Raw genomic sequence first — 13210 nt, forward strand, 5'->3', positions numbered from 1 at the left:
ACTGTATGCATGACTATACCACGCTAGCTCTGATTTGCATCTTGTGGTTGTTAAATATTTGGAGCAGATGCTGTTTTTTCCCCCTAGACACTTATGTCTAACTAAGCATAGCTGAAATCTCTTTCAAATACTCTTCATGCTACAGCCTGACATTTCTAATATTATTGTTAATTCTTGTTTGATTTACTAGTTATAATCTACCAATTTCTTTTTACAGGCCAGTTCTCTTAACTAGTCTGTCTACAAATGTGTGCCAGCACCCTGCAGAGAAAAGTTCACCACATCTTTCTGCGCTTATTTTATTTGGATATTTTGAGTGTTGGTGAGATTAGCATAAGAGGCTTACCCCTCAATATTGGCAAAAGTGCCATAACCATTTTTATTCATCTTGGGGAAAGTCCAGTGGCACAGCACAATGAATGGAGCTCACTAAACTCAGATGATGACAAAAAGGCAGAATCCTTGGAGATTAAGACTGCCTGTAGCCCTCATTTTACTTAAGTAAAATGTGGGCCTATATTAACTTTGGAAGCTTTAACAGGGGTGCCTGGAAAAGTTGTCTCACATTAGCATGAACATTTTTAAAAGAAATAGGAAAGGTATATATATAAATTGTGACATCTTAAATATTGTGCTTTCATGTCTAAAAGGAGAGCTGTTGGCAGATGGAATGCATGGAGGAGTGTTGAAGTGTCCTTTAACAACAGAATTAGTACAACCAAATTAGGCATTGGTGAAAAAGAATGCCTGTATCACTCCTGTATTGTCATGAACTTGACCATAATTCTAAACAACTGGGTAATGAGAAGGAAAATGTAATAAGAGCAGAAGTAGAATGTTTAAACTATAGGCTGAGAGGAATTGCCTACTTATTTTCCTTAATTTATGCTAAATTTAAGTTTCACATTAAGAATCGGATCTGTCCAATTCTGAAAATATGTGCATCATGATTTTTCATAGAGGCCATTTTCTGAAATTCCCTATAACAAATGTAATTTCATAATAAGTCACTTGGCTTAATAGGGTTATGAACTAAAATATACAAGGATTAAAACAACACTGAATAAAGCAAAGAATCACATGTTTTATTAACTTTACACTTATGAACTAATGTGTTATTTCATGCTAACTTATCCACTTTAATTTAGGTATCGGGGATGGAGGAAATGAACTGGGTATGGGAAAAGTAAAAGAAGCTGTAAAGAAATACATTGCAAATGGAGATGTCATCGCTTGTGATGTGGAAGCTGATTTTGCAGTAGTTGCAGGTAAGAACAAGAAAAACAACCGTATAAAAATGAAACACTTCTGCTGGATATTAACTTTTCTTGGTGAACATTGTGACATAGTCAGTATTCTTTTTCTTCCAAGAACAAAACAAAACTCACCTGGATGTAATTTGGCTGTATATAGTATGGGTTGTACTTTGATCCACTGAATCATAGGCCGCGCATTTCATGTCACAGTCATTCTACTATAATAACCACGGGCTTAGAATGTGCTTGACAATTGAAGCAGAGATTCGTTAATTGCCATTAGGAAGCTGCTGTGAGTTACATTGTTTGCCTTCTGTGGGCATAACTAAGCAACAGGACTTTGGACAATCTTATCCTACAACTATATGGCTATCCTTTACAAACTTAAAAATAGAGGCATTGGGAGAGCCATCACTGCATACATTCAAACAATTCTGCATCCCTCAAAATGTTTTGGCTTACAGCTATCTTCATTAATGGCTATTATCTGTGCTGTCTAGATAAATGGATATGATATGTGGAGGGAATGGTGATCAGGAGGAACCAAACTCTTAACCGTGGCCAAAATCTGTTCAGTTTTTATGTGAACATAAGGGCAGTTATCCCTTCCCCCTCCAGCATGCTGCTCTTTGCATAACCATTCAGGTGAATGGTAGCATGACAGACATCACAAACAGTACTTGCCTGTTCGGGCAAAGGAGATCCTGTCAGAAGAAGAGAAAGATTTACAAATTTGGCCTTACACAAATGAGGAAGAGAAGAGGATTTTGCCCATGTTTTGGAAGTCTGGGGACAAACTACAAGCTTGCATTACATCTTCACTTCATTGAATCCATTGCTAAATATGTTATTTTCTGGACTAATTGAACCATAGTGAATTGCTATGTTCAGATTGTTTACTGTAGAGGAAACCCTCCAAATCAGGATTGCAAACTACATTTTTATCGTGGAAATTATGTTGAAGAGGTGATAAGGAATCTACACATTCTAGATTTTCCTTTGTCATACAGGAATCTGCGACACTGGATTCTTGCTAGAAAAAAACTGTCAATCCTTTGGCTGGTGTACATTTTAAAATTACCGTATTTTTTGCACCATAAGACGCACTTTTTCCCCACAAAACAGGGGGGTGGAAAGTCTGTGCGTCTTATGGACCGAAGAAAACAGATTATATTTTCCTGTTTTCTTCTCCTAAAAATTGGTGCGTCTTATGGAAAGGTGCGTCTTATGGAGCGAAAAATACGGGTATATATGTTTATTATTTATTTGCATCATTTATATATCTCTCAGTGATAAACCAATAATAAGCCAAAAATGCAATGTTATATTAAAACACAGTCAATTAAATTATCAAGGATAGGCATAGAATTAAAGCATAGGGGACATGGTGGCGCTGAGGGCTAAACCACAGAAGCCTCTGTGCTGCAGGGTCAGAAGACCAGCAGTCGTAAGATCAAATCCACATGACGGAGTGAGCTCCCGTCACTTTGTCCCAGCTCCTCACAAATCTAGCAGTTCGAAAGCACGCAAATGCAAGTAGTTAAATAGGTACCACTTCAGTGGGAAGGTAAAATGGCGTTCCCTAGTCACACTGGCCACATGACAATGGAAATTGTCTTTGGACAAGTGCTGGCTCTACGGCTTGAAAACAGGATGAGCACCACCCCCTAGAGTCGACACGACTAAAAATGTGAAGGGGAACCTTTACCTTTAAAGCATATTTAGAATTAACAATTAAAAAAATATACACACATTCTGCATCCACTAAAAGAGCCTTCCTCAATAGCCGGCTAATAGCTAAAGAATAAAGATATTTCCTTGCCAGTGGCAGGAGAGCAGGTAAGGAACCAGCCTAGCTAGCCTCAGAAGGAAGTTTCACAGAAGTTTACCATAGGCGTTTGAACTTAAATTCTGTTTTTATGGCACTTTTATCTTACAGGAGTTTCTAACTGGGGAGGTTATGCTGTGGCTTGTGCACTATATGTTCTCAATACATGTGAAATACATGATCGTTATCTGAGAAAAGCTGTTGGATTTTCCAGATTGTCCAGAAAAGTGGACTGGACATCAGCATTACCCTCTGTGGCTAAGGTATTTTTCTGGAATACAATTCAAAACATTGATGTGGTATATGGAACCTCTCCATTGTAGGCACTTGTTCTACTTTAATCCAAAGTCATAGGTAGACATTATAACAGTTACAGAGAATATGTGAGTACCGTGTTTCCCCAAAAATAAGACAGGGTCTTATATTAATTTTTCCTCCAAAATAAAAACACAATAGGGTTTATTTTCAGGGGAAGTTTTATTTTTTTCATGTACAACCATCTACATTTATTCAAATACAGTCATGTCATCTTCTTCTGATTGCTGCACAATGGTGGAGGGTGGGGTTTCACTTAACTGGGGCTTATTTTGGGGGTAGGGTTTATATTACGAGCATCCTGAAAAATCATACTATGGCTTATTTTCAGGTTAGGTCTTATTTTTGGGGAAGCAGGTGTGTATCTTTCTCTGCTAAAGCTTCAGAGCTGTGAACCTTAGACGCCTGAAGTTTAGCATAGTTATCAAGGGGAACTGGGATGTGCATCTCTGGATTATTCATTTTTAACGTATTAATTAATTTAGTTCATTAAATATATCTGTAGTCACCTTGAATTGGCAGATGCCAGGCCAATAGAAATGAAACTTTGAAGGCAGGAGTCAGACCTCAAGTTTGAAACCTCAAGCTCACCAATGTCCAGAGTTTTCATGAAGCTTTAGAACAGGTGGAGATGAAAAATCTTCTGTCTCGTTAGCCATTAGTAACACTACCTAGTTTATTATGGAACCTTTTAGAGCTCACTGATTTAGATGGTTGCCATAGGTCAAAGCAACTTGACAACGCATATCACAACAGGAGCATTACGTAAGTTGAAAAAGACAGAAATAATGTGGTACCTGAAAGACTAATGGCTATATTTTAATGTGAGCTTTCATGGACAAGTCCACTTCCTCAGACCTAAGATGAATGAATCCTAGCATAAGTATTCTATGGGGATCAGCCTGGATTGCATTTTCATCTAGAATTCTCCCTTTTAAATTGCTTGATACCATCCCTTCTCCACTATCATGTCTGCAAATTCTTCCATCATCCTGATCTGACTGAAGCTTCCTTTGTTCCTTTGTACATTGTCTCTGTAGTGAGACGATGTACAGTGGTACCTCGCAAGATGACAACCCTGCTAAACAATGAATCTGCATAACGATGACTTTTTGTGATCGCTATAGCGATTCGCAAAACAGTCATTCCAATGGGGGATTTTCGCTGGACGTTGATTAGGTCAGTGCTCCGCAAACTGTTTGTTCGCAAGACAATGATTTTTTCCACTGATCATCAGCTTCGCAAAATGGCTGCCCTGTGTTTTCTGGACCCATGCTTCACAAGGCAGCCATTTTTACAGCTGACCGGCACTCGCAAAATGGCTTCCCTATGGGCAATCTTCGCTGGACGATGAGGTATTTTCCCCATAGAAACGCATTAAACCGGGTTTCAATGTATTCCAATGGGGACAGGGTTTTCGCATGATGATGATTTTGCTAAACAGAGATTTCAGTGGGACGGATTATCTTCGTCATACAGGGCACCACTGTACTTCAGATTAACTCTGCAATCTATGGCATCACATATTCCCATCAGTTCACTCTGGGGTGTCCCAAAGTTGCTTTGATGTTATCTCATGTACTTGAAGTGGGCCCTAGCTTGTTTGTTCATATCTCCTTCTTTTCATATTCTACCCTCTCTTCATTGTTACTATATTGCTATGAAATCAGAATCGTGCAAGAAAGTGCCTCAGTAAATAAGGGTAGCTTCTGAACACTTGACACTGAAATTATGGTGTCATGTTTCAAAACTGTAAACAACATTACTGTGAAATCTGTTGTAGCTTAATGTTAATTTCAGAATGTACTGAAAGCAGTTTCACACAGAATGATTCCCAAGATAAGACATAAGACATAAGACATAAGAAATTTATTTGTCATTGCGCTCACAAGTGGGTGCAACGAAATGAGGTGCTCTTCCCCAAGGTAAAACTGGACAACACTACAAAAAAAAGTTAAAATATACACAACTTTCATCATCCAAATATAGATACCCCGTTTTCTCTCAGCAATTAAAATCCACCAAAAACCTATGGCCCCACATTTAAACTCAATACTGCACTTGGGTAAAAACTGTTCTTGAATCTGCTTGTCCTTGCTTTCAATACCCTGAATCTCCTTCCTGATGGTAATAGTTTAAAGAGCTGATATCCCGGATGAGAGGAGTCTTTCAGTATGTTAGATATCTTCCTCTTACATCTGTTCTTATACAATTCTTCCAAAGAGGGGAGTGGATACTGCTTGTTTCCCAGTAACAGTAATTAGATAGTAAAAAGACATTTTGAAGTTTTAGTGGAAAAATCTTTGTAGTTAATGTGAGCAGCTCTGCACAAAATTTTCCTGAAAAGATGGCTCTTATTCTGAACTCTAAATATGAATAGTGAATTCGTATTCCCGATTAGAAAAAAGTAGACTTTGTTATTTGGAAAGGAAACAGAAATTCCATGCAACTTGTATGAGGGGCCAAATATTTTCTCAAAATATATGTATCTTTGCTATGTTGGCGAAATGCCCATTTGAAATAATTTTACAGTTATCAATTATCATCCTTATTCTTTATGTGAATACTCCCCTTGGAATTCAATGGCAAAACTGTTCCATACCTGTACTAGTTAAATTAGGTGGCCTGCTAAATTAGTGGCAATTGATTTTCATTACTCTAAAGTTTAATCCTGCACCAAATTACATACATGCAGTTACGTACAGTATATGCCACTTGGAGAGAGCCACTTCCTTGTCACTCCAAACTCTTTTGCATTTCTTCTGATGGAAACAAGATTAGGCAAAATTAATTTTGTACTACCAACAATTGATTTTTTTTAATATCCAAGTCAAAAATTACTCTTTGAAGTCCCACCCATTCTTTTTATCTTCTCCAGTACACTGTGCTTTACTGGTTTTGCTATGATTAAGATACAAATTTATTTTGCTCTTTTGTGTCACAGTGTTCTACTCCACAATCCATCTATACCCCGATTCTTTGCTGGAAAATGTGTCATTGTATAACTGCATAAATTGTAATTCTATAAGCATGTTTTTGACAAAAAGAATTTACAGTTCTTTCTTTTAAGGCTCTCTTGAGGCACATGTGACACTCCACAATGCTCAATTGTAATTTTTTCAACGTTTATTGACACATCTTGGGGGAAAAACTATTAAAGATCTCTACAATCCTAGCAATTTCAATTCTTGCCACTCCTACAAGGATCGTCACCAACTCTTATTAGATAAATTCTCATTCTCTCTAGCAAATAATGAGAACAATATCAAATTATATTAGGGACTATCCTTTGCTGTGTTAACCTATTCATGCTAGAATGATTTGACTTTTGGACAAGAGACCACATACATTCCAGTTATTCTTTCAAGACATAATTTATCCAACACAAATCTGATATCTTCTTATTAATTTTATGACATTTTGTGGGCACAATTTTCATCTGTGAACTGTTTTCAATACCATTTCCTTGGACTTGGCCAATACTGATTATGTAATCCATGTAATCTATGGCTATGTAATCCATACAAGAGTCTTCTGATATATTAATATTTAAGTTTCCCCCAAACTGTGTTAACTCCCATATAATTGCCATATTAATCATTTACAATATTCTTATAAATTACTGAAATTAATCCTCTTTTTAAATTAAATCATCTTGCATACCATAGTTATCATAGAGTATTGCAAGAGCTCTCATAGGTCGGGATAGTATACAATTGACTTGGACAAGTTTTTATTTGAATTAATTGGAGCCAATTAGTTTTTATTTGAATAGGGTTTTTTTTTCTTTTAACAGTCCAATTTAATGAGTTTTCCCTCTTAAAAATACTCCATCACCATGGGTGTCAACAGAAATTACATGATGTTAGGAGAGCACACAGGTTGCAGAGACTGCGTTGAGCTATCTCTGCTGCTGTTTTAGTAATGTTCACAATGACTAGAACCTTAAGAGAAATGACTGGAACCTTAAGAGAATAGCATGCTTTCCTTTAATAGTCTCTAAATCTTGTATTTAATCAAACATTGTTTAATTTACTGTTTAGGAAGAAAAGTTGCTGAACATACTGCAACAGAACCAAGTCCGTAGTGGAGTAACCGCCAGTTTAGAAATGGAAGTGGACGGTCTGCCATTCTACACTGTCCACTCATGTTTACTGGAGAAGCTGCTGGAGGAAACCCTGAAATAGCCCTCCTTGAACAAGTCATGAAATATTGGTCATTCCTAAAGACATGTGTAACACCTATAAATGTGTATAGCATTGCATAATACTGCTAGACCCCCAATTATATAGCATCACTGTAAGTGACGCACTGTGATCTTATTAGATTCTGTTGATTTCAGAGTTTGTAATTGTATTCAAGTGGAGAACAATGTACTTTCAGAACTGGGCGTTTCTAAATGATCTTCCTAAAACCCACTTGTACTGATGCGTCCTTTATCATGAACAATAAATTCATTCAGAATATGGTTTACTCAGTAAAGACATGATTCATCTGGGTCTTTATCTGCCAAATCTCATGTAGGGGAAAATTCAGCTGTAGCTTCTCACACCTGTTAGAGAAATTCAGCTGTTTATTTTCCCTCTTAATTGAGACAGATAAATACATTGGCTTCATATGGCTGATGTAAATTATGGTTCAAAGTTACATACAGTGGTGCCCCACTTGACGCTTACCCTGCCTGACGGCGAAAACACTTTCCGATGAGTTTTTTGCAATCGCTATTGCGATCGCAAAACATTGGTTCCAATGGGTTTTTTTCGCTTGACATCGATCAGGAGCCTGCTTCATGAACCGTTTGTTCGCTAAACAACAATTTTTTCGGCTCCGCAAAATGGCTTCCCTTCATAAAATGGCTCCCCTCCTTTCGCAAAATGGCTGTTTTCCGGACCCCTGCTTCGGAAGACAGAGATTTTAAACAGCTGATCTGCGGTTCTCTATGGGCAATCTTTGCTGGATGATATGGTATTTCCCCATTGGAATGCATTGAGTGGTTTTCAGTGCATTCCAATTTTTTTTTTTTGCTTGACGACGATTTCGCTTAACGGCGATTTTCCTGGAACGGATTATCATTGTCAAGCGGGGCACCACTGTATATGGAAGCCCTGACGGTTGCCCCACATCACCCCTGTCACTCACAGTCTGGTTCTCATTTGCATGAGCCTATGAGAGGAATGGAGGGGTGGAGTCAGCAGATATAAGAGAGTGAAGCAGAAAGAAGCAAGAGGAAGGAGAGAGAGATAGATAGTCAAGGAGATAGTGAGAAGAAATAATAGAGATAAGCTAGCCAAGATATATAGATTGAGCAATTGGTGAAGGTGGCAAGATAGATGATATTTGAATGATTTGATTGCATGCATTAAATAAAGAACATTGGTGATTCTGATTAAAGTTATTCTGTTGGCAGCAACCTGACAAGTGTCTGACTTAAGTTCTTTATATATATTGTGGATAAAGGAAATCCACTGGTGGCAGTGAGAAAAAGGGGGAATGTCCCAATTGTTATCTGCTGGTGGGAAGACATAGCGTGAGCCCTTTGAGGAAACAAGCAGGGGTTATGTGGTACACATCACACCCAGTTTTACGTAGGCAAAGTTAGGAGCAGAAATGAAATGTATTGTGTCCCCAAGCTAAGGTCTGCTTGGGTTAGGACCAACAGTAGGGTACTGGTCTGTTTTTAGTTATCTTTAAAAGAAAAGTACCCATAAGAGAAAATTGTACATGTTGAAATAGAATTGTGGAAGACAGGTATGGAGTTCTGTTGTGCAAAGTAGCTACATACATGAACCATTCATTTAAAGTAGCTCACTTCAGGGCAAATGGACATCTCTGGATGCCATCTCCTTCTCACAGCCTGGCATCTGCAGAAATGGAATATCCTAGAAAACTATTGAGGATTAAATTCTTTTTTCAAAAAACCCTCTGGTTTTGAATGGGAGATACTGTGCTTCTGTGTTCATAATGTAAAATATGAGGAAATGGCCTGGGATTGCTGCACAATATTGTGCCTGCATTGCCAGCAGGGAAGAGGATGCTAATCTTTACATAACAAAGGGCAGCCTGAATGTTGACAGCACCAGTGGTAGCAGTCGAAATGGTAGTTAACTGATGAGAAAAAGGAGTCGGCCTCTGGGATTTTTTTCTGTATTGTGTCACTTCGTGAATGGTGTATAGAAGAGGGGATCCTATAGACCCGGGGTCCCCAACCCCTGGTCTGTGGCTTGGTACCAGGCTGCAGAGACAGATGTCATGCTCCCTGCATGCACACACACCCCTTGCACACACAGATCACCCACCCACCCACCCACATCTGGGTGCCCAGATCACTCCCCCATGCATGCCACCTCCCTGCTCACGTGCTAAACCAGTCCATGGTTCAGGAAAGGTTGGGGACCACTGCTATAGACTATCCTGACTGATGCCATTGGTGTTGTCAACATTCAGGCTGCCCATTGGTATATAAAAATTGACATTTGTTTTCCTCGTGGCAAAGCAGACACAATATTGTGGAGCAATATCGTATCATTTCCTGGCTTTTTGAATCATGGGTATAGAAGCACCATATCCCATGTTCATAAACAAGAAGTTTGTTGAAAAAATAATTTTTTTTTAGTTTGGGCTGCCCCCATTTTTAGAATTGCCTTGTTGAATGTAGATTTGCTCTGCTGTGAAATAACACCATAGCCCCACCATAATAACAACGTATCAGTTTTTTCCTTAGTGATTTTTCATTTGTTTTTGATGTGTTACTGTGCCTCTTTCTCTTCTTGGTATGCTGCAGAAACTTCTTACTAGACTCTGAGGATTTCCTTCCCTTCTCCCACCAAAAACAATAAGAAGGAAAATTACATTTCATTCTGCTGGTTTTGGCATTCTCTTCCTAGTCCATGAAAATAAGAACACAAGAAAAGCCCACCTGGATCAGGCCAAGAACCCATCTAGTACAGCTTTCTGTATCTGGTTCCACTAGATGCCTCTGGGAGCACATGAGATAACTAGATACCTGTCTCCTGATACCCCTCCCCTGCATCTGGCATTTTGAAGTACCTTCCTTTTAAGCCTGGAGATTATACATCCCCATCATGGCTTGTGACCTGCGATGGACTTTTCCTCCAGAAATCTGTCCAATCCCCTTTTCAGTGGCAAGACGTTCCACAAACTAACAACACGCTGGGTAAAGAAATATTTTCTCTGTTCTTATTCTCACAGCACTCAATCTGAGTGCATGTGCCCTGGTTTTGGTATTGCGTGAGAACGCTACCTTTAAGGTTGTGGCTTTGAAATTCCTCCCTAACAACTTAAATTTGGCCTCCAGGACCTTGCATCTACATTTCCCCATGTCGTTGGTGCCAACATATACCACCACTGCTACCTCATCCCCAGCACTCTCTACCAGCCTATCCAGACGAGATGTGATATCCACAACCTTTGCACCAGCCAGGTGAGTCACCTTGCGGTCCTCACAACCATCACAGACCCCTTGCTCTATATTCCTGACAATCGAATTTCCCACTTCCAGAAGCCCCATTCTCTCCTCTCCACAATGGGTATCCTGGGTGCAACTGGATACGGGGCTGTCACCTGTATAATGGGTCCCCTCTAGGGGATGGTTTCCCTCTTATCCAGATTGACATCCTCCAGCCTGGAGATTTCCAATCCCAGTAGCTGAGGGGCTGCTTATCTGTGGAAGTCTCACTGTGGTCCCTCTCTCCCTGTCTCTGCTTCTCCCAGTCTACAACCAAGACCTCAAAGGAGCGAACCCGTTCCCTCAGTTCTTGGAACTCCTTGCAATGAAGACAAACCCATGACTTTTGCCCAAAAGGCAAAATATATATGACACTTGGTGCCCCCAACCCACTGCTGTCTGTCTGACTGCATTCTGATATTTGTTTAGAGCTTGCCAAACCTCTTTTCAAGGGAAGTGCCAGGCAGTACCTGGGGTCCTGGCTTTCTTGCATTCCTGCTGAATTTGCGCAGCTGCTAAACTTGCTGTGCTCTTACCCTGCACTTTGTTGCAGGAGGCACTCACGCTTGAGCCAGTAATGAAGGTAGTAGCCATGGGACTTTGAAGGGTACCCGTGAAGGAACTAGAAAATGTCCTCAAGTGCAAGGGTGTGTCAGTGCTATAATATTCCTGCTTACTACATATAGATGCGAGAGGTGAACAGTGAGAAAGATGACAGGAAATCAGTTCATTTAAATCGTAGTGTTGGAGGAGAGCTTTGCGGATGCAATGAACCGGAAAGACAATTAGTGGGTTCTAGATCTTATTTATTTGTTTGTTTGTTTATTGAATTTATATGCCGCCCACTCTACCCAGAGGTCTCTGGGCGGCTTACAATAATTAATAAATAATTATCAAGCCAGAACTTTCCTGGAAGCATAAATGTATGAACTGAAGTTATTGTACTTTGGACACATTGTGAGAAGACCAGGATTTGTTGGAAAAAAACAGTGCTGGTGTGAGAAATTGAAAGCAACAGGAAAAGAAGAGGACCAAATATGGGACAGCTGGACTCAATAAAGGAAACCACAGACTTGGGTTAGGAAAAGCTGATCTGGGCTATTGCCAACTGGACTTTTAGGAGGGCAGTAAGATTCACCGTAAGTTGGAATTTTATGACACATAATAACAACAGCAGCTATTAGATACCCTTCTTCTTACCAGCCAAGGCAAAACAGAGGACAGTACCACTTGTCTGATCAAGGTTTTCATTCCTCTCCGGAACAAAACAGTACAAACGGGTAAACTGCTGAATCTGAGTACATTTTAACACATTTGGACATCACCAAGTTAATGAGCATTTAAATAATGTTTACTGTCATTTGGGCAAAGATTATTGGGCTGTGGGAATATAGTAATGGTTAATCAATGGCTGCATCCTGTGCATGTTGAACTAAATCCCATTTGGTGCACACTTCTGAGCAATCACACATAAGAATCATAATCCTGCAGTGTTAAATACTGATGTAAATTCTTAGAGTGGGCTGAAGTCCAAAAGGTCATTGGAACAGAAATCATATTTAGGTGAAACATAGTGCAGGCAGTCTTTCAAACCAGCCAGGCAAAAACTAATAATAGTAACAAATAAAAAGGACAAAAACATTGTGGCACTTAAACTGTTATATTTTAATGTGAACTTTCATGGACAAGTCCACAAAAGTTCTGCTTGCAGAGACCAACCTGGCTACCTCTTCTAAAACTGCAACTATTTCAAGTCAGACTTGATAAGCAATCTAATTGGTAACAAGGATTTAAAAGTCCTTGTTTTAACAGTTAGAGATTCCTCTTGTACATGACAGGTTACCTGTGACACTTGACTAGGCCTTGAGAGCCATCCCAGACGAGTTTTTAAACTATACTACCATGCTTCCTTATTTACCAGGTTTTAGAAGGGTTTCACAAATCCTCCTCCTTAATTAGTTACATCCTGAATTATTTACATCTGGAGAATCTCAGGAGATAAATGTGTCTAATTGTTACAATGGGAACATCTCTTGTTTTACCATGCCTTTTTCTGGATTCCTTTCCCCCCCCTCCCTTACTAGGAAAAAGTCATTAAGGAGAAAAAGAGAAAAGCTGCAGAGCCCCATCAAATCAAGTAGTATGACGAGCTCTCTGTCTTGAACAAAGTTTTCAATGTGGAAGAAGCAACATGGTGATGCATGCAATTATGAAGACTGGAATGCATAATCATTGTAATTATTATAAATCAAAATAATGGATCATCACCAGTACCAGTACCTAATTTTGAAATAATGTTGTCCATAGCAGTATACTTTAGGTAATGGCATTTTCACTGCTGGGCAG

The 13210-nt window shown here is 39.3% G+C and overlaps 1 protein-coding gene across 2 annotated transcripts in view; it reads left to right on the forward strand.

Annotated features, from left to right (window-relative positions):
- DGLUCY (D-glutamate cyclase) overlaps window positions 1-8814 on the forward strand; it is a 44494-nt gene extending 35680 nt beyond the window's left edge. For both annotated transcript variants that reach the window (XM_072986573.2, XM_072986571.2), the window contains exons 11-13: window positions 1149-1268; window positions 3196-3347; window positions 7443-8814. In XM_072986573.2, the coding sequence (XP_072842674.2) occupies window positions 1149-1268; window positions 3196-3347; window positions 7443-7586 (416 nt within the window). In that variant the 3' untranslated portion in view covers window positions 7587-8814. The remainder of the gene's footprint in view (window positions 1-1148; window positions 1269-3195; window positions 3348-7442) is intronic.
- Window positions 8815-13210: the final 4396 nt, after the last annotated feature.

This window comes from Pogona vitticeps, chromosome 1, assembly GCF_051106095.1.
Source record: "Pogona vitticeps strain Pit_001003342236 chromosome 1, PviZW2.1, whole genome shotgun sequence".
Classification (NCBI taxonomy): domain Eukaryota; kingdom Metazoa; phylum Chordata; class Lepidosauria; order Squamata; family Agamidae; genus Pogona; species Pogona vitticeps.